The sequence below is a fragment of the Ambystoma mexicanum genome, chromosome 7p, assembly GCF_040938575.1.
Source record: "Ambystoma mexicanum isolate Mex_15411 chromosome 7p, UKY_AmexF1_1, whole genome shotgun sequence".
Classification (NCBI taxonomy): Eukaryota; Metazoa; Chordata; class Amphibia; order Caudata; family Ambystomatidae; genus Ambystoma; species Ambystoma mexicanum.
In genome coordinates, this window is record NC_090939.1 from 946,058,448 (window position 1) to 946,083,521 (window position 25,074).

Sequence of the window (25,074 nt, forward strand, 5' to 3'; positions counted from 1 at the left end):
GTGGTCCCCAGGAGGCATCAAATATCTCAGGGTCCAGGTATCCCTATCGAGATCCTCCTTACTGGCTGACAACTATATCGACACCGCGCAATATGCAGAGTCCAAGATGTCAAGGTGGTGCAACCTTCCTCTGTCCCTCTCGGGAAGGCTGTCCCTAACCAAAATGATAATGGTCCCAAAGCTTTTGTACATATTCGCTAATGTCCCGTTCTGGCCCGGGAAGCAATATTTCACAAACCTGCATTCTGGGTGCGCCCAATTCCTGTGGCACTCTAGTGCTGTCCACAGGAAGTGATAACACATGACTCTACCCTATGAGAAGGGGGGATTCAACGCCCCGGACCGCCCTCGATACTGGATCGCCGCACAAGCCCAGCACGCAACACACTGGTATAAATATCTGGACCCCTCCACGTCAAACTGGAGATCCTTGCAAGTGAGGAGGTGAATGTTATGTCCCTGATCCTCTACCACTCATACAAACTGATGCCCCGGCTGATCCAGTAGCCACCACGATCATTTCATGGGGATTAATCCTACAATCCCACCCTGGACGCCACCCGTACTACAAGTGGCTACCCATATGGTTATTCCCAGGCCTCGCCTCCACACAAGACAAACTTCTCATGCGACATTGGCTAGACCTAGGGTATCGGGTGATCTCCGACCTGTTCCCAGATGGGAAATTCATCACCCCACAGACATGGTGACCGGGACACTCGAAATCGGTGCTGGAGTTACAATATTTTAGATTAAGAGCGGCAGTTCGCGCAATGCGGCCCTCATACCCAGATGAACCCCCCTGACTCTCCTGAGATCTGCTATATAGCTAACTCCACAGGAGGTAAGGGCATAACATCCGGCGTATATAAAATGCTGATGGCAAAATCAGCAGAACCATCCCACAAACTTCGGGACACATGGAGCAATGAACTCGGGTTGGCGATTACTGATGCCATGTTCTTCTGGCACTTCTCGCCCACCGCATCGCCGCTCTCTGCCCCAACTTTCAGTGCTATTCGGATGATACCCAGCTCATTTTCAGGCTACCCTCTGCCTCCTCTTCTCCTTCCCTCATCTCTGACTGTCTTTCTGCTATCCAGGAATGGTGTGCCGCCAACGACCTCTGCCTTAATGCCAGTAAGACTGAGATTCTACTCATCGGCACACCCACTCCCTCCTTCCCTGCAGCTCTCTGGCCGGCCTCTCTGGGGCCTCTTCCTGCTCCTACCTGCAAGGCAAAAAACCTTGGTCATCTTCGACTCCACACTCTCCTCCTCTCCTCACATATTAGACTTCTCTAAGAAGTCACACTACCAGCTACACCTCCTCAGAGGTATCCTTCCTTTCCTCTCCTTCCCCCAGAAGTTCACTGTCTCTAGAGCCCTGGTTCTCTCGAAGCTGGACTACTTAACAGCCTCTATCTAAATCTGCCCACCTCTACTCTGCGCCCTTTGCAACTCATCCAGAACAGGACTGCGAGACTTGGACTTGGTCTCAAGCCCAGGGACCATATCTCTCCAGGACTGAAATCACTGCACTGGCTCCCAGTGACTGCGACGATCAAGTTCAAAACCCTCTGCATTGTCCACAAGGCCGTCTGGGGCCTTGGGCCAAAATACCTGCAACTCTCTCTTCCTAAATATCTTCCTTCTCGAGCTCTTTGCTCATCCACCTCCAACTCCCTCAGGGTCAGCCGCTTCTCCAAACGAGTTGGGGGCAGATCTCTGTTCGCTGCAGGGTCCTCCCTCTGGATAGCCTTCCTGCCTCCCTGAAACTTGAGGAGAACCATCTCCGGTTCCAGAAGGACCTCAAAACCTTCCTCTTTGCCTCCGCTTTCTCTCCCCCTGTCCCCTGCTAATACTACTGAAACTGCACTGAATCTGCAACTGGGCCACTCACCATTCTCGGTCCTTGGCCCAGCCACTCTCCCCTGCACTGCCTCCCTGGCAACCCCTGCACTACGGGACTGTCTGTATCCCTACAGCCCCCCTTTCCAGCACTTGTCTGCATTTACTTCGCACTTGCCACCAGCTGGCCCTTGTTATTTATCCTGTATGCTGTATGCCAATATCCCTGTACTGCACTTTCCCCTCTCCCTTTCCCCCTTGCACTTTTCCCTTCCCCTCTACCCTTTGAACTTGCGCAATCTGAATGACACCTGGCCTAGTTGTCTCCCCTTGATCCCCCCTGCCTCATCGCGCCTTGAAACACTTGTGTATAGGCGCGTTACAAATGCCATATCATGTGGGTGAAAATGTGCATACACACACGTAAGGTCTCCCTCAACTCCAGATTCAGATGCATGCAATATAAGCTCCTTAACCAACTTTACTACACCCCCCGTAGGATGGGGAAATTCACACACAACCAACCCCACGTGTGCCCGAGATGCAGATCCGGTGAAGCTGACCATATCCACATGTTTTGGTCCTGTAGGACACTGGCCCCGTTCTGGGATGCTGTGCTGGAAGCCCTCTCGGAAATGGTGGGGTTCCAGATTGGTCCCGATCCCCGTGTTGTGCTGTGCTGTTTGGGCTCTGGGAGGGATCTGGGGCAAAGAAAGTTGCCAAGTTTTTAAATATCGGGGCCATGGTGGCTAAAAGATGTGTTTTACAGTGCTAGAAGAGTCGCTACCCTCCCTCCCCCTTCATTTGAGATGTGGTTAAAGGCCTTCACTTGGACGCAAATGTGTGAGGACTACATCAACTCCCTACCTACGAATGCCCGCCCCAAAAATGTGTGGACAGAATTTTGTATTTATTTGAACAATAAAGTGGACTTGGAACTTCTAATCTCGCCCCCGTCGGCGGAACACGCGGAAATGCAACCCAGACTGTGAAATGCTAACTGTCGATGTACTGTGTTTTGCACCTGCTACTGTTCCTTGCCAATAAAGAAAAGTAAAAATAAAAAAGGACTGGTGCCAAATCACAGCCCTGGCGAAACCCCCAAAAAATATCTGTAAATTGCCCTGCTTACCCATGGTGCACACAAACCTAGTTCTCCCATGTGGATTTCGTCAAACACAAACAAGATCGCCCTTGGACAGTTCATGTACCCAAGCACAGGTCAGAGTTTAGCCCTGTTCATTTTATCAAATGCGCTTGGGTCCATGAATGCCAGGAAGATGGTTTCTCCCTTTTTAATATAAACTGAATAAAAGGTTCAGGGCCTGGTCGGCAATACCAAAGCCTTAATTGACTAGCGGCCTGCAAGTGTGATGATTGATGACAGGCTAATTGGTGAGAAGCTGTGGTTATGACCAGCCCACCAGCACCTGTGTGCTGCTTGCGTGTGTGGAATATTAGACTAGTGCAAGGGTGCCAACCAATTATAGAGGGGCAAGTAATAGAGATCCCTATAGTTTGTATAACCAATGGGACGTTGTGAATTTGACGTTCGTAGAAACCTGCACTACAGGCGGGCTTAGTTGCCCCACTTGATAATAAAGACCCAATCCCCTTCCCTGATGAGTATGGAACGTATACCTAGATGTTCCCTGTAAGCCTATCACTTTCCCAAGTAGGTTTTTGTAGTTTGCAACATAGATTGATGTCAATAATGACATGGTTTTGGTACATAACCTGCTTTTTTAATTTAATGTTTGAGTGTGAAGATAGATTTAACGCGTTGATGTTCGTTGTAACTCCGTTTTAGATAATTGATGTCAAAACACGCACTTTGCCAACTTCCTGAGTCAGTTTGATTATTGATGTTTGAGTATAATCTGCACCTCCATCCATCTATATAGCTCCAAGTTTTGCTACCTCGTCTTCAAGGGCTGGGTCGGACACCCCAGTTCACTAGTCCTCCATATCTATGATCCATCAGGAGGTGCCTCCATGGAAGCTTATTTTTGATACATTAAAAGACCTACTGGCGGGATGGTTATGGGTGGGAAAATGATAATTGGATTGTCTTGGGCGGCAATCTAAACGCTCATTGCATGTGCACTAAAGAATTTGAGGGGGTGTTGAAGTAGAAGGTATATTATTATGCAGCAGGCCTCACCAAAAAGGCAGGGGCGGAAATTAGTGAGATTTCTTGATGATTGGGATCTAAGCATGTTAAATGGCCTCACCAAGGGTGATCGCCCAGGGAAATGCTCCTGGGCCTTGGGTAACAAGGCCACCTTAGATTACGACGTTCACTCTTTTTTTTACATTCCATTCAAAGTATGGTAGTGGAATTTAATAATCTTGGCAACCAAGCCACTCTTACTATCGCCTTCTGTCCAACTGGAGCTACAAATGCACAGTAGAAAAGTCTCTCAAAAGATGTCAATCATGCTGGCAATCGCATTAGTTGGTCGGCACAAAATGTGGAGAGAGCAACTCGTCATATTAGCCAAGTAGGACCTGAATTGTACTCTCAAATAGACTCCTTAGGTATTGATGATATTGAAATTGGTTTCATCAGCTCTGTAAAGAGGTGGAAGTATATGAATCTGCCCACGTTGTATGAGTCTGGTAATAGCACAGTCTACGATAAAACTATAAGGGATAGAAAGAGTGGAATGCGATGAAAAATGTGTGCTGCAAAACAAAGTGGATTTGACCCTACTGTACCAGGAACTACAAAGAGTAGTAAAAACAAATGCAGAAATTGGGTCTGGTGGTGGCGCCCCTCGCACTGACTGACTGACTGACTGGCTGGCAGAGAATGATACCTGTACTAAATTCCCCTGACACAAGAACCATATGGAAACTTCTAGGGGAGGCCAAGGGGAACAAAAACAGTAGGATCCTAAACACGGTAAATGAATTGCAATCACATCATCCATGAAAAGGTAGCAAATCCCCTTCATCAGAAAGTTCCTTGGTATAAAGTCCAGATGGAAATAGAAAGGGCGGACATTATAAATTAAAATTGTCAGATTGAAATCTCTGTGCCCAGATGGCCTTGCCACTATAGTACTAAAGCATGAACCAGAGATTTGGGCACGCATCCTGGACATTTTGTTTGGTTAGGTATTAACTACTGGTAAAATTCCATTATCTTGGAAGATGGCAGTTTTAATACCTGTATATAAAAAAGGCGATCGCGCAGTACCTGGTAACTATATTTGTATTTTATTGAATTTATATAGCCCTTTAATTCAAAGTGCTTTACAGAGAACAAGTAACATATAGCAAGCATAAGATGACAATTGAATCACAACTCAAACAGTATAAAGAACAATTTACAATATTGCAGAGGTGAGGAAGGAGTAGGGATGGGCAGAGGTGTGCAAGGGAATAGTAGATGTTGGTGGAGATACGAGCGGGAGTAAGAGGGAATGCAAGAATGTGTGAGGAAGAAGAGGAAAAAGTAAGACTAGAAGAGAGCAGGGGGTAGGGAGGAAGGAGGTAGCTAGGATGGAGAGGGTAAGGAAAAGCAGGATTAAGAGGTGAGAAGAGAGGGGTAGGGAGTGGATGGCAGAGTGGTAGATGGATTTGAGAGGGGAGAGATGGGAGATGAGGGGAGGGGAGTCCAAAGAGAAGGGAGGAACAGTAGAAGAGTCTGGAGAAGATGAGGGAGGTAATTAAAAGTTTAGTAGCGTCAAAGGTAAGAAGGGGTCGAATTTTACGAATGTTATAGAGGTGAAAGCGACAGGACTTGGCAGTAAGAGAAATGTGGTGAGATGGAGGTGAGGGTCAATATGAAGACCAAGGTTACGGGCATGGGAAGAGGAGTGCTGGGAGGGGGAAACGGAATGAAAGGGGGAGGGGAGGTAGGAGGAAGAGTGTTAGCAGGGAAGAAAAGTTCAGTTTTTTCAGCATTAAGAGTAAGGAAGTGAGAGGACATCCAGGATTTAATAGAGAGGCAAGAAGAAAGTTTATCATGAATGTCAGAGGAGAAGGAGAGGAAAAGCTGGGTATGAAAGGTAGAAATGGTGCAAGATACCAAAAGAGATAATGGGAGCTAGGAAGGTGTAGAGTGAGAAAAAGTGGCTGAGGACAAAACCTTGGAACGCAGTGGTTGAGGGGATAGGTGGGGGAGGAGGAGCACCCCAGGAGATAGAAAAGGTGCGGTTAGGAAGATAAGAGGAGCGCCAATTAAGAACATTGTCCTTGAAGCCAAATGAGGAGAGGGAATTGAGAAGAGGATGGTCGACAGTATCAAAAGCGGCGGAAAGGTCAAGGAGAATAAGAATGGAGGAGTGCTTTGAGTAGCGTGCAGAGAAGAGAGTTAAGAACAGAGGTGAGGGCAGTTTCTGTGGAGTGCAGTGGGCGGAAGCCGGATTAGGTAGAGGGAACGAGGGAGTGGTTAGAGCAGAAGGAAGAGAGTTGAGAATAGACAATGCGTTTGAGAAGTTTAGAAATGGAAGGGTAGGAGATAAATGGGGCGATAATTGGAAACTAGATGGGGATTAGCAGAATGTTTTTTGAGACTAGGGATAATAGTCGCATACTTAAAAGGAGAAGGAAAAGTGGAAGTTGAGTGGCAGATGTTGAAGAAGGTGAGGTAGGGTATGAGTAGGGGGTAGATTTTAGGGATGAGGGTGTAGGAATGGGGTCAGAGGAAGAAGCAGTAGGATGAGTGTTGGATAGGAGTAGGGTAACATCAGAATGAGTGACGGGAGAGAAAGAGGGCATGGCAAAGGTAGGGGGAGGAGGAGGAGGAGAGGGGAGTTTGACGGAGATTGAGGACTTTATTAGAAAAGGAGGAGGCAAGATCAGTAGCAGTGAGAGAAGAGGCAATGGAGGGATCGGGGGTAGATGGCGAGAGAAGTTGGGCTAAACTTTGAAAAATTGGGGTGAGAGGAATGAGACTGGAGAAGGTCCGAGAAGTAGGTGCATTTCACAGAGCTGAGGCATGAGTCGTAGAGGGTATGATAGAAGAATGCAGATTGGTTAGAGGCGTTTGGGTGTTTGAGCCATTGACGTTCAAGGCGCATGAGGCGGCGGCGCATAGAGGAGAGATGATTAGAAAGCCAGGGTTGAGCAGGTCGGTGAGAGGGGCGAAATGATGAAGGGGTAGAGCAGATCAAGAGTAGAAGAGAGAGGAAGTTAAGATGGAGGAGGCATCGGCGGCAGAGAGAGAAGAGAAGGGGGAGGGAAGAGGGGAGGGATGTAAGAAATAGAAGAGTTAAAGCCGCGTAGGTCACACCAGAGGAAAGGGAGGATGGAGGGGGAGAAGGAGAGGGAAAATGGAAGTAGAGTGATCAGATAGGTAGGTGGGAAGGGAGGATATGGGGGAGGCAATAAGGGAGGAAGTAAAGATGAGATCAATAGTAGAGCCAGATTGGTGAGTAGGAGGAGAGGGGGGGGAGAGGAGGTAGGAGTCAAGGTAGGAGTCAAGGATGGAGAAGAGAGGAGGGAGGGTTAGAAGAGAGGTGGAGATTAAAGTCACCAAGTACAAGTAGAAGAGTGGGGCTGGGGGAAATGAGGCTGAGGAGATGGTCAATGTCCTAAAACGAGCAGACTGGGCTTGGGAGGGCGGTAGATGATTAGGAATGAGATAGCATGAGGAGAATTAAAGATTTTGAACATGAATTCAAAGGAAGGGAAAGTAGGTAGAGAAGTAGGGGATGGAGAGGAGGTGAAGTGTGGGCGAAAGAGGAGGCCAAGACCACCTCCGCGGCCAGTAGAATGAGGGGCATGTTCAGAGGAGGAGGAGGAGGAGGAGGAGGTGGTGGTGAGGGAGGCAGGAACAGAGGTGTTGTGACGAGGCATCCGGGTTTCAGTGATGCAGAGAAATTGAAGGTTAAGGCGTAGGAAAAGGTCAAGGACAGCAGAGGTTTTGTTACAGATCGACCTGGTGTACCAGAGGGCGACGTCAATGGCATTGGAGGTGTTAGTGAGATGAGGATAGATGAGGTTGGGATGAGGTGTTGGGGGAGAGGGATACAATGGTTGTGGGAGGAGGGGGGTAGATTGAGAGAGGAGATGGCCATTAGAAGAATGTAGAGTATTGGGAGGGGGAGGGGCAGTGTGGCGGTATTGAGAGAGGGAAGGAAGCATAACTGGGAGGATGATCAGATTTGGTAAAGGGAGGAGAGGCAGCTAGAGGGAGTATGCTTGAGAAGGAGAGCAGTTACATTTTTGTCTTATACATGGTATGGGTAAGATGTTCGCGTCATTTATATTGGTTGAGCTTCAGAGATTGAGTTGTTGGGGCCTTTAGATAGGTTTCAAACAGGGTTCAGGCCTCGGTCCTCTAACCTACATATTTTAAGGCTGATGGATATGTTGACGGCATGTGCAAGTGGTCAAAACAACCCTGGACACTACGCATTGTTCGACTTCCAAGCGACCTTCGGTTCAGTTTATAGAGAAAAATTCTGGCGAAGCCTATGGCTGGCCTGACCGCATATTAAGCAGAGGTTATTTCATGAAGATAATGCAGGTCAAATTGGATGGTGAGAGGGCCTTGGCGGGCCCGGTTATCAGCATAGAGGGGTAAAGCAGGGCTGCGTCTTGGCACCCTTGCTCTTTCTTCAACTTGTACCTGGCCGATTTGCCGAAGTGTCTGAGCATGTTAATGACAATTAGCGGCATGCATGGCTAATTTCACTAGTCGCACCATGGGCTTCAGTCTTAAGATGCCGTGATTCGAAATTCACGGACGTTGGCTGAGCGCTGAATAGCTCCTGGTTTGAGTCATTTGGCGTCTGGTAAAGCCCCCTGCTAGGGCTGCCAAAGGCGCCTGCTTGAAAAACTGATTCTGTAGTAATTGCCTGCTACTACCACTAGATGGGAGCAGAGCATAACAGAAGCTGACATTTGCCAGGAAACGAAGTACATTGACAGATTTGTTTCCATGTTTGCAGTGGCTCCATTCAATTAAGACAGCCCAAACTTCAAAAGATCGATTAGATTTCCTCAGTTTCATAAGGATATCTGAGTTATCCATTGAAGCTTGAATGGTATGAGTTCAATTCATAGTGACGTGTACTGCATACTTCTGATGGGTCTACAGTAAAGGGAGCCAAGACCATTTCATTTAGAAGTTGCTGCATCTGAGAGCAGTCATAATGGCGCTGCAGGCAAATTGTTCCAGCTATTTTAATGCTCACTCTGCTGCGTGTGTGCTGCAAATCCTTTCCTCCACATTCTTTGTTTAAAGCAGTATGTGTGTAATTGGACCCCCTCGTTGTAACTACAGCAGATAATACAAAGGTTTTAGGAGGTGCTAATTTCCCTCAGAATTCTCACCTCCCTTTTTGTTTATTATGCCAATACCTGGGTAGGACCATTTGCGTGCTTTTAATTAAAACAAATGACCAAGTATTGATAGAATTAAAGCTTTTTAAAGCCTAATGCTCAATGTCTGCTTGTTGTGCAAAAACATTAGTGGTGCCAAGTGATTTGTCTGCATTCTACACAGTTTTCAACTGCAACAGGTTTTGTTGCATGTATTATTGTGCAGCAGAAAAAAAACATTTACTACTGCAATGGGTTCATAACATGCGGCCAGGTACACACATGTTAATCTCCAAAGATATTGTGGCAAATTGCACGTGTACGTGCCTTTGTTTCGTAAGCAGTCAAAATGAGTTTCTTTTAGTTTGATAAAGGGAGCTTCTGTTATTTGGTGTTTAATGTCATTTTTCCAGCGGTAATTACTTTGAAGTAATTTACTTTAAAACATATATATTTTTAAATCTGGGGGGCTCCCTAAGCCCTTTCTTCCCCTACACTGGTACCCCTACCACAACCCCCTATATAATTCGAAGTGTTTTTGAAGTAATTACTGTCAGAAAAACCACAGGATACTGTTATTCGCAATGCAGTGATGCTACTGGCAGTTACTGTGATGCAGTGAAGTTTACATTTTTGTACACGTATGGCCCTAGTATGTAGCAATGTTGTCAGAATCTGGCATGAGAGCCAATAGATGGCTGATTTTGTCACTCTCCTTTTGACCATGCAATGGGAGATTCTTATTCTCATTAAAAACAAGCCATATTCAATTGGTGTTCCCACTCCCAAAGCCACCCAATCAGTCCTCCAGCCCATTTCTGCCATGCTGACCCATCAGATATTACATATTCACTTTTCTCATGCAAGAGGGTAAACAAATAGTCAGTTACTTTTTAAACCCTACCCTGGATCTTCATCCAACAAGAGAGACTGCAACAGTAGAGCATGAGAACAAGCGTTTAGCTGAAAAGAGGCAGCAAGAAAGGGAAAACTACCATGGCAGTGAAGAGATAGCAACAGAGATGCATGTATCAACATGGATGCAACTACACCGATAGATATAATAGCAGACAGATCAAGACCAAGAGAGAGGTAGCAGCATCAAGGGACGTTGTCCAAAGATCGAGGACGTAAAAGTGAATTGTAAAGCAATAAGGCAACAACCCATAGATGGTCAGGAGTGGAGTGTGTCGTCTATTGGATTGTGGGTGTGTGCCAGTTTGTAAATAAGATCGAAGTTGCATGATTTTCCAAGCACTGTTCTCAATTTTCAAATGATCACATTCGTCCGATCTGTGTTTCTAGTGTGCTTTTGCTGACCTATACTGCGGTCCCCGAGGGCGTTCAACCCACAGCGCTTTGGAATCATTTCAATGGCAAAAGGTGCTGTGCAAATGCTGAATAACATAACCTATATAAATGGTGTTTTTGTCCAGCCATTTGTATGAGCTAGAATTTCCACTGTGGATCTAGCCTGGCTGCAGAGATCGGAGACCTACTTCTGGAAGAAAATGTTGGGTCTTGCACTGTGCCCATGGAGATACTCCGACTGGAACCAGGTCTTATCTCCATGGAGACCACAATAATGAAGAAGCGTGGTCCCCCATATATAAAGCAATGACTGATCCCAAATGCCTGTTGCTGCATTTGTTGGGGCTGGAGATTAAATCTAAGCAGGCTTCTTTTTGCGAGAAATCTGTTTGCATTGTTTGCAGCCATTGACTGATGTCTGGAGTGGGATGCGCGTGATTATGAATTTTAAAAAGCATTTGGACAAAAGTGGAGAAATGGGACTGTTGTATTAACTTACCCTTCTAGCAAAATGAAAATCTTAGGCACACGTGCCCGAGATGCTATACATTGAAACCTCAACCCTACTTGACACTGACCTTCTAGGAATTTGCTTAGATTTATTCTTCTGTTTCATACAAAGTCTTCCTTTGTCAGTAACGAACCCTGCGCTAAAAATACCTCTGGAAAAATTGCCCTATGTGTAAGAATAATAAGGTATTACTCTGCTAAGCATGTCCCGATGCAATGTCCGAAATTGGGCTCAACCTGCATGTGATATTTTGGACAATATGTCCACGACCTAGAATCAATTAAAGGTCTACCCTTCTGGAGATATTACACGAATACCAAGAGTAATAGTTTGCACTTATGCACTTTAAAGAGTCTGGCTGACTGATGCAAAACCTGGATTAAAGGAGAAATTGAGAATATATTTCAATAATTGAAGGATGTAATTTTAGGCTGCAATTTATCAAATTGCTTGCTATATGGTGTATTGCTTGTGGTTTATGAATTGTTTTATGAATTTCTTTTTTTATGAATTTCTATCTTTTATGTGAAATGGTTAAAGTTTTATGCAACACATAAATAAAAACATATCCACCCAAAGCGAAACTAGTGCCCCAATGGAGCCTTAACATAGTGTTGACTTCCCTTATGAGACCGCAGTTTGGGCCTATGGGCACTGCCCACATCCAGGATGTATCCTGGAAGACGGCGTTCCTATTAGTGATCACATCGTTCAGGGAAAGATCAGAGCTACAAGCACTTTCTGTGAGGGAACTGTACCTTCGCTTCACTAAGGACAGTGTCTTGTTAAAAACTAACCTGCACTTTTTCCAAAAGTGCCCACTGAGTTCCATATGCATTCAGACATTGTCCTGCCGATTTACTTCTCTAATCCTACAACGCCAGCAGAAAGGGCGCTGCACACATTAGACTACAGGGCCATCAAGTTTGATATTGATAGAACTAAATCCCTTGGGAGGTCATCACAGATGCTGGTAGCATTTGGTCCCCCCAATAAGGAAAGGGCCATTTCCAAACAAGGAATCACCTGATGGATAACGACTACCATTACAAAGGCTCATATATATTCAAAGAAACCGCTACAAGCAGCAAAGAGGGCCTCCGCGACCATGTGGGCAGGCATCCCGCTGCTGGACATTTGCAGGGTTGCTACCTGGGCAGCACTGCACATCTTTATCAGGCACTACTGCCTGGAAGGCCACATCCACAGTGAAGCAAGAGTGGGAAGAGCAGTACTACAAGGCCTGTTTCAGTAAGGTGAGAATTCCAGGAGTAGTTTCTACTTTCTTTATAGAGTGGAGCTTTTCTGCCTGCTCCTGTTATTTGTTATATTCAAAGCATGTGAATCCATGAAAGATCCAATGCTTTAGGAGTATGTTCTTACCTGTAACTACTGTTCTCCAGCATTGGTATCTTTCATGGATTCACATGAGTCCACCTTCCACCCCGAGGGTTGAAAAGCTAATATACAAGTGACTGCTCAGGGGTTAGAATCTGAAGAGGGTCTCCTGGCTGGAGTCTGATACTCAACGTCCCATTGGTTGGGGCTGAATGCACCCAAAAGGAGACCAATGGGTTACGAAAGTGAAGATGTTTTTTTATTTATAAAAAGGAAACTTAATAATAAGGTTACTGAGGATTCCCAGCCTGATGGGGAATATTCAAAGCATGTGAATCCATGTAAGATATCAATGCTGGCGAACGGGAGTTATAGGTAAGCAACATACTCCTCCTTTCACTCATCTGGCTGATCTCCTGTTGTACTCTATCCCTGTTTTCCACTCCTATCTCTTGTCTTAATTTCTGCTCACAATTCACCTTCTGATAATAATTCTGCTCCATCGTGGTTTTAAACCTACTGGTCCCACAATCTGTGCCTCTCCATACCTTCGTGCATGTAAAAGATCATTAATGGAACTGGGATTATGGCTTGTAATTCACTTGCATGTGTGCGTATCGTATGGGCTGGCTATAATTATGGCGCGCACTCCATTCTTCAACAGCAGTTTGCCTCTTGAACAACTTGTCAAAATGGTAGGAAATGGACGATGGGTTGGTCACTCGGATAACCGTTTAGAAATTCGAGAAGTAATGACTCAAAGTGAAACTTAAAGAAGCTTGTTTAATGCAGGGGTGTGACATGTTAAATGAGTGGCGAGCGCAATGAAAAGCATGATTACACTGCACAGAATGTTAAGGGTCAACAATAGAAATATCGCAGGAGCTACTGCCATTGTTGGAGTAGATTTGACATTAAAAGATAACCCCTCAAACGCTAAATACACTTAAATACACAAAAGGTCTTTAAAAAGATACAGTAAAACCACCATTACTCACAGGATGATGGTCTTCTCTCTGATTTCAGAACTCACAGCCTTTTGGCTCCTGGTATTTGCTCTGCTTCCTTTGGTATTTCTCTACCAAGACTGCACCCATAAGCAACGTGGTCTGCCAGAAATCGTCTTTTTATTTCTCGTTGGACCTGGCATTTATATTTCTTGTGTGCATTTAAAAAATATATAGAGTCTACATTGCACGTTTGAATCTGTGTTCTAGTGTTCCTTGGGCTTGAAGTGTACCCTTTGCCCAACATTGGGAGAATCCTTCTTGCATTGGTGCTTCTTGTATTTGTTCTTTCTCTGCAAACCCTTTGGGATCTTTTTTTTTTTCTTCCCCAGTCTCAATTCTCTAAATAACCACTACCTCTTACACTTTATTCACTCCTGTGAGCACCACCTGTCCTATTAATGCCCCTCAAGACCTTCACCCATATGGGCACCACCCCTTTCTTCAATGATCTTGTCCACCACACTACTGGCTCACACCTTCTACACCCCTGCGTTATCACGGCTCCCTTCTCCAACCACCACTATCTCTTACACCTACTTCACCCCTTTGGGCACCACCCTCTTCCGGTTCCACCTTTTCTGTCTTTGGTCACAACTCAGTCACTCCTCACGAGCAGCCCCATCATCTTCGCTGCCGTTTGGACCCCTAGGTATCCTATCCTGCTTCAGTGTCACCTTTCCTTCTGGACCTCTCTAATAGGACTCAGCTCGCATCCTGTTCTCTCCTACAGACCTCTCCAAAACAGCTCCTCTCTTCAGCCTGTTGACTCCAGCTCCTACTCCAAACACTTGCATGCTGAGTCATATCCCATGGGCTTTTGTAGGGGTTAGTACCACCTCCCAGCCTCTGTTGAACGGAGCCTTTGGTCCATCGCCTGGGATTGGTATTGGCTAGTGTGCTCTTCTCCTAGGATAGCTTGCAGGACTTTGGGTTTGCCTGTTCCTCTTTCGGGCATCTTGGGTATGAATGGCCTGATGGGCCCCACCCAGCGGATTGCTCCCACATCTGATGTTTGTCCTGGAGCTGGTTGGCCCCCAATCTTGTGTTTTGGAGATGTGGGGCTGTGCCCAGTAAAGGACTCCTGCCCTGAGTTGTGAGTAAGGGTGGCAGGGGATCTATACCATCCCTAGGCACATAATCTGCTAGCTTGGTGAGGGATCAACACCTTTTTTTCACACCATTGAAGGGCCAGAGAGCGAGGCAGGTGTCTGTCACAGAAATTAGTTCCACTGAGGATGATTTGGGGGTGGGGGCTGAATTAGTCCATCTTTAATGTTGGTTCCAAGGGCAAGGGTAAAGCATTGCCTGGTGATGCAGGATCATGGAATCTCAATCGTAATTTGCGTTTTCACACTTGGTGGGGCGGTAGGTGCAGGGGGCAGAAGGAATGTTATAAAATGCGTACTCCTACGTCCGATTCCCCTTTTCCCCCATACTGTATGGGCGTCCCTCACTAGGGACTGGAGAAGGAACCTTTTTCACCATAAAAATCATCTTCCCCTTTACATTTAGATGCAGCAGGGATGTGGCCCTGGGGGCATGCGCTCCCCTAACACCACCCACCGGTGCCACTCCCGAGTCCTCTTTTCCGTGTTGTCGGGAACCGACTGCTTTCACCAACGCTCCTGGGTTAGGCCTCTGGCCTTGGCATTCCACGCACTCTTCCCAGGAAGAAGTATTCTCTTTTTCTCTTTCAGTTGCCTTGGTCCAGACCACGGCTGGGACGGCTGTATCATGTGCAAAGCCATGACTCTGTATGCGCTGAAGAATCGGCTAGCAGGTGGGGGGAGCTTTTGGAAAGATCGCTTCCAGAGGACCTTTAAAGCATACTTTCGAAGGAAGACCAGGACCAAGGTAGGTGCCCTGTTCTCCTCTGCACCCCGCAAGGGTGACTCCTTCCCAGGGAAGCGCCCATGCGTGAAGGACCTTTTTCAGGTTCTAAACCCGGCAGGAATTCCGAGGCTGCTCCAGCTACCGGCCCACGGGGCGAGGGGTCGCAGGATCCTACCAGTACTACCGCTCATGGGCCGCATGCAAGGCTGTATTACCTGGCCCCAACCCGAGGGGCTCTGCCCTAGTACCGTACCCATGTCTGGGGGCGGGTGCCTGTATCCATCACTTCCGGCTCCATGGCAAAGTGCACTCCGCCTAGCAGGTCTCGACCTGCTGTGCAGGGAAGGTCGCAACCACCGATGTTCAGCGTGCAGGTGGAGGCCACACCCAGCTCAGCAAGCACCACGACCTGGCATGTGGCGTGGATCAAGACAGCTGCCGGGACAGACAAAATGGCCGTTTACCCGGTGCCCTTCCTACTCCATTTGGTAGGGGGAGCGCACTTCCGGGTGGGATTGGACAATGCCTGTCACCTGGTCCACATCCTATCCCTCCGCTTCACAGAGAAGGTGCGCATACCCCAACCTGGTGAGACAAGGCACGGCCAGGACACTGCAGCCTCAGGGCCCCGACCCCTACGCCCTCATGCGCTTCTGTCCCATTAGGCACCCCACCTGCATGCGAGGACAGGTTCTTTGAGAAGCCCCTCGCCCTCATGAGATCACGGACATGCTCTCTTTTGGTACAGCCGCAAGCACCCACTGTGGCACCACCCCTGGGTCCAGCTCTTGGAAGCGTTTGGTAAGGAAAAGTACTCCAATGCCACTCTCCACCTGCGTCAGGCCAACGCTGACGCCATGTTGGCGGCTGTCAATCCAAAAACACTGGTGGGAGATCGCAGACTTCCTTCCAGAGCTCCCCGCCCACAGCCAGGCACGGTTCAAGGCTCAGTTGGCGGAGGCCAAATCATGGGCCTGGATATAATGGCGTCCACAGTGGCCCACATTGATACCTCAGTCCGAGCCATATGTATTGCCACAGACATTAGGACGATGGCCTGACTCAAGGTGATAAACTTCAACCCTGACGTGCAGGAGCGCATACTCGACCTGCCTTTAGATGCGGGGGGTGGGGGGGCGACTTGTTCATTCGACAACGACCCAAAACTTACAGCCAATCGTGCCAGCGCTCAGATAAAGGTCAGACCTTTGGAGGCTTTAGGGGCTTCCAGCAGAGACGGTCCTGACAACCGGATAGATCCCCTAGCCAGCACAGACGCAAGCCACACAAGGCAGCTAACCAGGGCTTTTTCGAGTCCCCCTCCTTAGCCCCAGCCTTGGAGGGAAAAATGTGTGACTGTTCCAAACGGATCCACAAGTCTCCGGTGGCGGGCAGGCTTGCCCTTCACAAACTCCTGCCGTACGGGTATCTGGCTTCCAATTCCTCAGTTTCCTTCTTTTTCCTCTCTGCTACCTACATATTGGTACGGCAACTCTGTTGGCGGAAATCTTGCAGCGAGCAAGGCAGTGGAGGAAGTCCCAGCCTCACAGCGGGGCGAGGGCTTCTATTCACACATTTTTGCCATACACAAAAAAATAGGCTGGCATGGGTTGTGTTGGACCTTTCTTCCTTGAACCTTTCCCTTCACCTCCAAAAGTTCAAGATGGTTATCCCAGCCTTCATTGCAGAGACCTTGTGTGTGGAAGACTGGATGTGTTCACTGGATCTGAAGGATGCCTACCTAGACGTCCCGATGTGAGAACCACATTGGTCCTTCCTGAGGTTCCAGATCATGTGCTTTCAGTTTCAATACAGGGTTTTACCCTTTGGTCTCCTTTCGGCCCCCAGGGTCTTTACAAAACTAATGAACGCAGTGGCAGCTCTACTCAGGGCCACCACGTTTATCCATACTTAGACTGGCTAGTCAGGGCGAGGTCTCCGGAGGCACTACAGCATGCGGCCTCTGCCCTCATGGACATACTATACGATCTGGGATTTTCTATGAATCTCAAAGTCACATTTACTCCCCACCCTTCCTAGGTCTTATATGGGACACGAGTACCAAGAGGCACTTCTCCTCAGTGGACAAGATCACTGCTATGGGCATTTTCTCAGCAAAGCAATGACCTTGGCGTGGTGGTACCAACACCTGTTGGGAGTCATGGCGGGATGGCGCCTCGTAGTGCCACATACGAGGCTCAAAATGAGGAGGCCGCAGCTGCACTTGTCAGCCTCCAGTAATCCGGAGAAGGGATCTAAGGCAGAGCAAGTCGGCATATCACAGCCTCTCCACCAGGATCTAGTCTGTTGGGGTACATACACCAATCTGCGGATAGGCAGGCCCTTCCGGCAGCCTGCACCTCAGGTCACCATTATCGTAGACTCTTCCCTAGAGGGATGGTGGGGGCTACCCTGGACAGCCACAGTGTCCATGAAATATGGTCTCGTCAGGAGCAGCTGGAGCACATCAACTAGCTCGAGATGGCTATCTGGTTTGCTCTCAAAGCCTTCCTCCCCATGATCAACGGCAAATATATCCGCATTCAGACAGCTCGCTCCACCTGCATGTATTACATCAACAAGCAGGGCGCCACGAGGTCTCTTCCCCTTTGCAGACCATTTGGGAGTGGCCTCTGTCAAACAACATGCACTTGTCGGCAATCCACCTCCCTGGGTAGTCCACCCTGGAGGCGGAAAGGCTCTGCAGACTGGGATCACAGAACTACAAATGGCAGTTGAACAAGGTCCTTCAGGGGATCTTCACCAGGTTGGGTCATCCGCAGGTGTACCTTGCCACCACTAGTAACAGATGCCCCCAGTTCCCCTCATGGCTGGGGCAAGGCAGGGGTTTGTTAGGCGACACAATGCAGATCCTGTGGAACATGAATGCAAATGCCCCCCCCCCCCACTGGTGCACATGGTCATCTGCCAGGACAGGGAGTCACGGAGCCTTCGACTTATCCTGATGGTGACCAGCGAGACTCTGGTTCTCTGAACTTCTCAGCCTGTCCGATCAGCCCCTGGTACACCTCCCGGCATGCCCAGTCCAATTACACTCCCAGCAAGGGGGGGCACATTGGTTCACCCCACTCCGCAGAAGTTAGACTTTGTAGCTTGGTTCCTGAACGGGTTACGCTGAAGCATCTCCACCTGTTCCAGGCTAACCTGGCTATCGTACAGGGGCTTGGAGCTATGCTACCAGGAGCCAGTACAAAAGCAAGTGGACCATGTTCTGTCACTGGGCAGAATCAAAGGAAATTGATCCATTGACTTGCTCGTTGGACGACGTTCTATCCTTCTTAGCACACCTCGCCTAGTCAGCGGTCCAGGTAGACACATGCTACATGTATCTGGTGGCCATTGGGGCCTACAAGAACTCGGGCGAGGAGGTCTTTCATCCTCGAATCCGGTGGTTGAGGAACTTGGCGGGTCTGACCATATTGTATCCACCTACCAAAAAACCACAACCGGTCTGTGACCTTAATGTGGTGCTGGGCGCCCTGGCGCATAAACCATTTGAACCCATGGCGTCCGTGGACAACAATCTAGTTACCATCAAGACAGCCCTACTAGCGGGCCTTACCTCGGCACGCTGAATCGGTGAATATGATATGATGGTTATTTATAACGTGCTTAACAGCCAGAGGTTTCTAAGCGTGGACCCGGGGATTAAACCTTGTGTTGCTCTGTGTCGTCTGGCTTCCAAGGAGAGCATGTTGCCCCTGAGCTATCCTCCCGAGGCCCTGGTTGCATCAGAGCCATAGACTACATTTCATAGGGACAAGGTGGTGCTTGGTACACCCCCTGCTTTCCTTCCTAAGGTCGTCTCCTATTTTCACCTGAATGAGGAGATGGTATTACTGACATTCTTTGCGGACCCCAAAGAGGAGGCTCGGAAGGTATTGCAATGTCCGGATGTCAGGCGTGCGCTAAGATTTTACCTAGACAGAGCCAAGAGCTTCCATAAATCAGACACCTTCATCACCTTTGGGGGATCGAAACCAGACTGTCAGGCCTCCAAGGCTTCCATAGCAAAGTGGATGGTTTTGGCCATCAAGGAGGCGTATGAGGGGCAGCACAAGCCTTTGCCAGCAAACATGCATGCTCACGCAATCGGAGCCAAGGCCACGGCAGTAGCTTTCCAAGACACGTCCCGTGGCAGACTATCAGCAAAGCAGCTACGTGCACTACTACCTTGGCCTTCTGCAAGCACTACTGCTTGGATGCCAGCGCCAGGTTGGACGCGGCATTTGGCCAGGCAGTGTTGAAGCACTTGTTTTCTTGAGAGGGGCAATTTTCCACCCTAGGGCTACATTCACTTGTAATCGTCCATACAGTATAGGGGACGGGACGTAGGAGTAATTGTAAGTTACTCACCTTAGTGACTAACGTACTCCTAGTCCATAGCCTCCATACATCCCACCGTCCTACCCCCCCACCCCCCATAGAACTGGTGTCATTAGGCATTAATATTGTCGACGCGTCAAAGGGGACTGAGGAGTGGTGGTGGGCGGAGTCAGGGGTGCTCCCCGCGTGCATCTAAATTTAAAGGGGAAGACGATTTTTCTGGTGAAAAAGGTTCTGTCTCCCGTCCCTAGCGAGGGACCCCCATACAGTATGGAGGAAAGGGGACTATGGACTAGTCACTACGGTGAGTAACTTATAATGTTTCAAACAAACTATTGGGTGGAACATATAGACTTGAAACATATGGGTTCCGGTTCCTCTTAATGCTTAAAAGCACACCTAAAGCACTCTCATGTTCTTGCCTGTAGAGCATTCGAGGCAGTTGATTGATGCATGGATGTATGGGGACAAATGTATCCATTAAGATTTTAAGCTGCATAGTAGTTCATGATTAGGATTGTGTACATGTCATGATATGTGGAGCAGTGTCCAAAATGTTTTCTACACTTGGCCTCTGCTATAACAACATAGATTGCAATGAGCATCTGGTAACCTGTGTCAAGAACGGATTAACTTGATGCATGCAGATTTTAGAGCGGTGACTTACTCCTTTTCTTCTAATATAGTATATTTTGCATCACTTTTGTCTTTGGTTTTTGGGATATAACCTCTGACTAACATCAAAGCACCACAGGTATATTGCAGGATGTTCAAAAACATAATGCTGAAAAATGAAGTAGTGCCATAAGAGTACATGAAGTTGATTTATGAGGCACATACACTCAATGTTTACAAAAGTATACATTGAATTTTCATTGTCTTGAATGATTTCCTTGTGAATAGACTTATTCAATTAATGAGCTGAGTATCTTGTGGTCCAGTGCACTTGGCATTGATCACTCAAAGAAAAACTTTACAGATTAGATGTCAGTCCCGACTTTAGATTTAACTAAAATGTGTGTGATTGTAAGTGTAACTATGTTTCTGCTAAACAGATAATTTGTGCCATCTTGCATGTCTGCATTTGTAAACCTGAGAAGTGTTTTTTTTCAGATAAACAGAAAGCACTTTCTGTTTATTTACCAAGTTGAGTAGTCCTCTGAGAATCCATATTCATACTAGTTAAGTATTGGAATCTGCCACTGCAGCTTGGAAAAATGATTGTCCACAGAAATGGAAAATTACCTACTCCATTACATCACTAAATCACATTTGGGGTGGACTGTGCAACTTTTCTATACATCCTTCACCACCAGAGATCAATTGATCAAATGTACAATAAAGTTCATAGTCTGTTACCTCCCTATACGGTACCGGTGTCCTTCCCTTCTGCTTTCTTGCAATTTGTTTATGTAGTCGCACTTAGTTGCCCTAAACAATTGTTCTCGGTGTCCTTATGAAGTCATAGTGTTTCCTTAGTTGTTTGGTTTGGTGATTGGAATACATGTGTGAAATCTGTGTCCACAGCTGTAGAAATACATGCGTTTGAGTACATCTGTAGTTATTTACGGTCCCTAAAATTAGAATTCCTTTTTGTTAGCAATTAGTAGTTCACTGACTTGTACTCTTTAAAAAAGAAAAAAAAAAATATATATATATATGTATTTATAGAACCACTGGTTTTGTGAGAATAATTGTTTTCCCTTTATCCTCTTCTGTCTTCAGGTAAAAACCTCTGAATTCTATCGTTATTCCCGTCAGTTGCGGCAGGAAGTGGAGCAAGCGCTGAACTACTTTCACAGCATTCACCAACAGCCTTTAATGGAAATGAAAGCAAACCGCATCCGTTCGGCCAAACCACAGACTGCTGTTTTCCGGGGGATGATAGGACACAGTATGGTAAACAGCAAAATTCTTCTGCTACACAAACCAAGGGTCTGGTGGGAGCTGGAAGGTCCAAATGTTCCTCTCAGACCAGACTGCCTCGCCATAGTCAATAACTTTGTGTTTCTTTTAGGCGGGGAAGAACTGGGGCCAGATGGTGAGTTTCATGCTTCCTCCAAAGTGTTTCGGTATGACCCACGCCAAAACAGTTGGTTACGTATGGCAGACATGTCTGTCCCTCGCTCAGAGTTTGCTGTTGGAGTTATTGGGAAATATATTTACGCGGTAGCAGGGAGAACGCGGGATGAAACATTTTACTCAACAGAGCGCTATGACATCACCGAAAACAAATGGGAATTTGTGGACCCTTACCCAGTGAACAAATATGGGCACGAAGGAACGGTGCTTGGCAATAAATTATTTATAACCGGAGGAATAACCTCGTCTTCTACGTCCAAGCAAGTGTGCCTCTTTGACCCAAGCAAGGAAGGTACTGTGGAACAGCGAACGAGGAGGACACAAGTGCTTACAAACTGCTGGGAGAACCGGTGCAAAATGAATTATGCCAGGTGTTTTCATAAAATGCTTTCTTACAATGGCAAGCTTTATGTCTTTGGAGGTGTCTGCGTAATTCTAAGGGCCTCTTTTGAGTCTCAGGGCTGCCCTTCAACAGAAGTTTATGATCCAGACACGGACCAGTGGACTATTCTGGCATCCATGCCTATCGGCAGAAGTGGTCACGGAGTTGCTGTTTTGGACAAGCAGATTATGGTGCTGGGAGGCCTTTGTTACAATGGACATTACAGTGATTCGATCCTCTCCTTTGACCCTGAGGAGAACAAATGGAAGGAAGATGAATATCCCCGCATGCCCTGCAAGCTGGATGGTTTACAAGTGTGCAGTCTTCATTTTCCTGAATATGTATTGGAGCATGTTAGACGTTGTAGTTAAGGGCACTGTTTTTTAAAAGAGAACCTAGAAAACAAAGCAAGTTTTTACAGTTCTAGGACACCTTTGGGGTTTGAAATGTTTATCGCTGCTGGATCAGAAGCAGTGATGCACTGCCCCGATTGTTAAATTAGGTGGGCCTGGTTACAAAAGTTGGATTTTTTTTTTTTGCAAACATTTTAGATTATTTTACAGGTTGGGGCAAAGAGATCAGAATAATTTTGTTTCTTTAGAATTGACACTCCTTTCTTTTCCGTATGCATACTATATGAACCTTCTTCGCGAACACATTTCGAATAGCCATGATTAATGAGGTTGCCACTCAAATTTAGCCTTCAGAATGACAGACCGGAGGTTCTCTGCTTTTGCAGTATGTGTTGAGCAGTGTTGCTGGGGGAAACTGAAATTTTAATCAAAAGAAACTGTGCTTCTGATTAGGCAGTGTTTTGGTTACTTCGCAAAATGTAGGGTATGTTGGCATATGTTTGTAGACTCTTGGTTTTTTGCTACAAAGAGAATTTCTTTAAAAAAGTGAAGATTTCCTGCCAAAACATTCCCGGATATACATTTTTTCTTTTGTTTTTAATGTTTGTATGGCCCACTTTTAAGGAAAAGTTGCAGACCATCTGAAATGTGAAAATGACACAACATTCTGCACCCCAGCCATTTACCGATCTTATTCCATTGTTTTTAAGTCTTAAAAGAAGTGGAGCGTTTGACACAACTGTTCCTGGTACAGTGTAGTTTTATTCTACCCTACCGAAGCACATTTTTTGCTTTTTGGAAATATTTATTTTATTAGAATTTTCTTAACCATTGTAGACAACACCATCCATTTAGATCACTGGGTGGTGGGAACCCAGTGATCTAAATGGAATGGATGTTTAACCTGAGATTTCATTTTTAACAAGCTCACATTTTATCTGCAGTTTGTGTTGAATTTTAGGTGCTCTCGTTTTTTCATATAGTCCAATTATACAAAGTATCTGGCAACAGCTTTGTTATTGAACCAATAAATTTAACATGTTTGCATACTGTGACTTTATGAGCTCATTATATTTGGTGTGCCAACGAGACATGATTGAAAGTTTGATAAAGGTAAGTATTCTATCAATTTCTTGCTGACAGTATTTACTGTCGATTTTGTTATCTGCCAAAACAAAGATTTTGATTTCATTTATAGCAAGTGGATGTGTAAAGGTGAATATGCATCATTGGGCTCACACTTGCAAATTACTGTGCAGTAGCAAAAGAACATTTGAATCTACTCAGCTGAAAGACCAACATTTTGTAATCTAGGAATCCAGTTTCAAAACCTATTGAGATAACCGTATGGAAAAAACATGGTGATTTACATAGATCTTAAATTACACTGATGCACTTGGATTGAAATATTCACGCGCTGTGAGTTTTTTTGGTACTACTGATGAGCCTATTAGAAACTACTTTGCTTACTTGAGTACCACCAAGTGCTGCTCTCTACTCCACTCTCTAGTACAACTGGTGCCATAAAGTAAACCAATATCATTATACATCTATTGGCATTTTTAGAAGTAGGGGCCCGGGAGGATAGCTCAGGGGCACCAGGTTTGTCTCTAGCATTAAGCTCATTATGAAAGATTAATTTAGTGAATGTAGAAACACTCACTCTTCAATGCATCATAGGTTTAGTTGCGGACGCTGTCTGTGCCCATTTCTCACCTCACTTTAGTCAAGTTACTTTTCTTTGCTTGCGGTTCGCTGAATCCCAATGGTTTTCATGTTTGTAATGGAACGATCAGCTGTGGTTGAATGGATATAGCTGTTATTCTACGGCCCTTAAAATTACTAGCACTCTTCTCTGTTAAAGCATTATTAGAAACCTTGATCTTTGTAGAAGTGACAGTCCCTCCTCTAATTGTCATGAGCATTGCCCTCCTAATATTATGGGTTGAGCAGCAGCTAAACTGATATCTGACCTGAACATGGAAAGTAACATGAATGCATGTTTCTCCATTGTGGAATCTTCATTGTTAATCCATGTCCAATCCAATTTTATACTTCACTGTATACCAATATTGATACCATGTCTGCTTGCCATCTCAACAATTTTATATGTTATGTTATGTTACTCTTCATTTATATAGCGCCTTATGTACCATTGGTATGGTCTGAAGGCGCTGGTAGGTTGAACGCCCTTGGGAACCGAAGTTCAAGTCAGTAGAGAGTGTCAAAGGTCTGTGTGAGCACTGGATATGTGTGCAGCTGGTGTGGCATTCGTGTAATAGCTGCTTCTTAGTGGTAGGTGTGGTGGTTGAGAGGTCAAGAGTATGTGTTCGTTCTGGCAGGATTTATCCAGACCGATTGTGGCTGCATTAGGCCTGAGGAGAACGCCTGGCTGGGGGAGGGGGGTGAGGGGAGGGGGGTGGGGGGGGTTGTACCCAGCAGTGTTTAGAGTGATGGGGAGTATGAGGCAGATGTTGTTATGAGAACAGCTGTACCAAATGGTGTCATAGTATTGCTGTGTTCTATTTGAGTGGTGGTGTAAAGAAGAGAGTAAGCGTGGAGATGTGAATATGGTGGTTTACTTTAGGTGCTTGAGATCGCGCCCACTCCAATAGTTCCATGAACTTCATCCGTTCCATGTACTCCGACTGTTCCGGCCATTACGACCGTTTCAAGCACTCGGACCGCTCCTTTCAGTGCTCTTTCAGACGTTCCATGCCCTCCAAACCATTAAAGTGTGTATATATATATATATATATATATATATATACATCTC

The 25,074-nt window shown here is 46.4% G+C and overlaps 1 protein-coding gene across 1 annotated transcript in view; it reads left to right on the forward strand.

The window, feature by feature from the left end:
* Positions 1-23,345, forward strand: part of KLHL15 (kelch like family member 15) — a 151,610-nt gene extending 128,265 nt beyond the window's left edge. Inside the window, exon 3 of the mRNA XM_069637282.1 lies at positions 21,207-23,345. Within this exon, the coding sequence (XP_069493383.1) occupies positions 21,207-22,316 (1,110 nt within the window). The 3' untranslated portion in view covers positions 22,317-23,345. The remainder of the gene's footprint in view (positions 1-21,206) is intronic.
* Positions 23,346-25,074: the final 1,729 nt, after the last annotated feature.